Here is a 2987-nt window from a genome sequence, read left to right on the forward strand (position 1 = left end):
GGCATAAGGCAAGGGAGTAACCTCTCTGTGCCTCGATGGTCTCCCTCCCTTCACCTGCTCCGTGCATTTGCTGCTGCATTTAGATCCCACCTCTGGCTCGTGTGCCCGTAGGAAAGAGAGAAAGAAAAACGAGGGCTGGAGGGGCTGTCTAGGTGTCCCCAGAAGGGACCTTGGAGACCTCTAATGATACTCTCAACATCCTGTATTATTAATATATATTAATATGTTATTAGAATCAGATCGTCGTTATTATACTGATGCCAATGATAATTACATTGATTACCAATCTTAATGACTTATTATTAAGACGATATGAATGTGTTACTAATAAGGATAGTTAGCCTCTTCCAGTTGGTGAGCACTTTTGTAGTGGCCTCACACACCTTCCATCCATGATTTGAGTGAGCATGTGTGACGATTAGCCCCATTTTACAGAAGATTAAACTGAGGCTCCAAGAGAAGTCACCTGTCCAGGTGACTACCAGAGTCAGTAAAGAGAGAGCTGAAGTCAGACCCACCAGGCTATATCCTCCGTGGGATCCCACAGCCTTCTGGGTGCCATCTGACTCCCAAGGTCAAGCTCCTACCCATCATGCTTTCTTGCCGCCCACTGTGAAAACTAGAAAGCAGAGTGGGGGGCAGGGGGGGTGCCTCAAGTCACACAGTGGTGGCAGGGGTCTGCCCGATCACAGCCTTCTTAAGACACAAGAGGGAAAGGGTCTTTCCTGGGTCACCTGTGAGCAGGTGTGTTGCCGGGGCTAGTCCAGATCTTCTCTTTGGCATCAGGCTCGGGGGGAAGGATCGGGACCTGTGGTCTTCATGCTTCTGTCTTCCCTTTCTGCCAGGGCCACATGGAAGAGCTGTGGGGCCTGGCCACGCACCCCAGCCGGGCACAGTTTGTGACATGTGGGCAGGATAAGTTGGTGCATCTGTGGAGTGCAGAGTCCCACCAGCCCCTGTGGAGCAGGATCATCGAGGTAAGGGGACAGGAGAGGTGACGCACCGTTTTCACAGAACGACTTTCCTCAGTGTGTCAAGACTCAGAGCATCAGACGGAACCCGTGCCTGGTCTCTTTGAGCAGAAGGGAATTAAAACAGGGAATTAGGGGCTTCCATACTCGCTTGGAAGGGCTGGAAGGGAGGGCTCTCAGCTGGGAGGACACCCAGAACAATACCACAGAACAGACCACCATGGGAGCTGCCGCCTCTGCCACAGGCAGGAGGGTGGAGAGCCAGGAACGACTGAGTTCAAGAAAACTCTGTGGTCAGAGCTGCAAGTCAGGAACAGGATGCTGTGGTCGCTGTGAGTGTTGGCTCTAGACTACACTGTTTGATACATGTGGAGAGTCAAACTTAATTAACTTTAAAATGTAAACAGAATTAAAAATCAGTTCCTTGGTTGTACTAGCTACATTTCAAACGTGGCTGATGGCTATCGTATCGGAAACTACTAAGAGAGAACATTGCCATCATCACAGAACGTTCTTTTGGACTGAGTGACCCATCAGTGGCTACATTTGCACTGGCCAAAAATGAATACTCTGTGCCCTTGCCTTTCAAGGTGCATGACTGCTCACCAGTGTAGTAAATGCCGTTTGCTTTCATGACTCCAACTGGTCAGCGGAAGTGGCAGAAGAGGGGACACTGCCTTTTGCCTTCTAGAACCCACAAAAATGCAACTTATCGTCAGACCCAAATCACAGTGGAATCGTAGCTGCAAGGGATGCTGGGCAGTGTAGTTGTTAAGCTCCCCCGCCTATGCAGTATCGTCCACTACAAGGTCAGTCCATCATATCCCCCACACCACCCTTTGAGGCTTTGCTCCAGGAATCCAGGATTATGTCTGTCCCTGGAACTCTTGATGGCCTTTGAACTTCTTTGAATCAGGGATGGTGTGCCCTGGAAATTGTTAGAGCACATTTAATAATCCTCATCCTGGCTGCTTAATTGAGCAGCTACCGTACACCGGGCCCTGCGTTCAGCACAGTAGTCCTCCAGCTTGCCAGGGCATCAGAATCACCTGGGAGTTGTTAAAAACACAGAATCCTGAGCCCCAACCACAAAGAGTCTTGATTCAGGAGGTCTGAGTCCGGAACCAGGAATATGCAGTTTGTAACAAACTCTCTCAGGTTATTCTGATTCTAGTGGTCTGTTGACCACACCCGGAGGAACTGGCTTTGCACCTCACGCACATCGTCTTTGTAACTTCTCCCCCCCACGGCCAGTCTCCTCAAGGGAGTAGGGTGACGGATCCCCACTAAGAAGCAGGCTCAGGAAGGTAAAATCAGTCATCCGTCCTCACAGGGAAATGATAACCATAGCTGACCTTTATTATGATGTGTCCTGCGGGCCATCTTACTTACCAGTTTGCCATTCTAAGGACTTTACACCTTGCTTATAATAATCCTGGAAAGTTTGTCTCCATTTGCCAGATAAGGCGACCGAGGCTATGACAGGGAAAATTATTTGATGTCAAAGCTAGGAAGTGTCAGAGCCACGGTTTGAACCTAGGTCTTATTCCATAGTGCTCTACTGCCTGCGAACCAACCAAATGCACCACCCAAATTAAAAATGATAATATCCAGTGCCGAGCATTAGATAAACATGTCAGGAAACAGGCATTCAGACACACCTACTGATGAGTCCACATACCTTTATGGAAAGCAAATTGGCATTCTATGTCAAAAGACTTAAAAAATATAGATATCCTTTGTCCCAATAGCCTCACTCTAGAAAATCGCCATAGGAAATCATCTTGGATGAATTAAGCTGTGGGGATTTAGAACAAGAGTGAAAAAGGATCCAGAGTCCACGGTGACAGGAGGGACGTTTTCTGTTAAAGGAAAGGGGAATGGTTTCTAGAGTGTCTGGAGCAGTGGGTTCCTGGAGGGCAGCAGACGGAGGTGAGGGCCTTCGTGCCAGGCTGATACTTGGCTCAGGGGAATGGCCAGATGGACAGGGGACCCCAGCTCCAAGCCCTGCCTCTT

General features: G+C 49.0%; 1 protein-coding gene across 1 annotated transcript in view; it reads left to right on the forward strand.

The window, feature by feature from the left end:
* The window catches only part of EML2 (echinoderm microtubule associated protein like 2), a 26576-nt gene that overhangs the window by 17542 nt on the left and 6047 nt on the right, over window positions 1-2987 (forward strand). The window contains exon 15 of the mRNA XM_023535239.1: window positions 740-995. Coding sequence (XP_023391007.1) covers window positions 740-995 — 256 coding nt within the window. The remainder of the gene's footprint in view (window positions 1-739; window positions 996-2987) is intronic.

Source organism: Pteropus vampyrus, unplaced genomic scaffold (genome assembly GCF_000151845.1).
Source record: "Pteropus vampyrus isolate Shadow unplaced genomic scaffold, Pvam_2.0 Scaffold138, whole genome shotgun sequence".
Classification (NCBI taxonomy): Eukaryota; Metazoa; Chordata; class Mammalia; order Chiroptera; family Pteropodidae; genus Pteropus; species Pteropus vampyrus.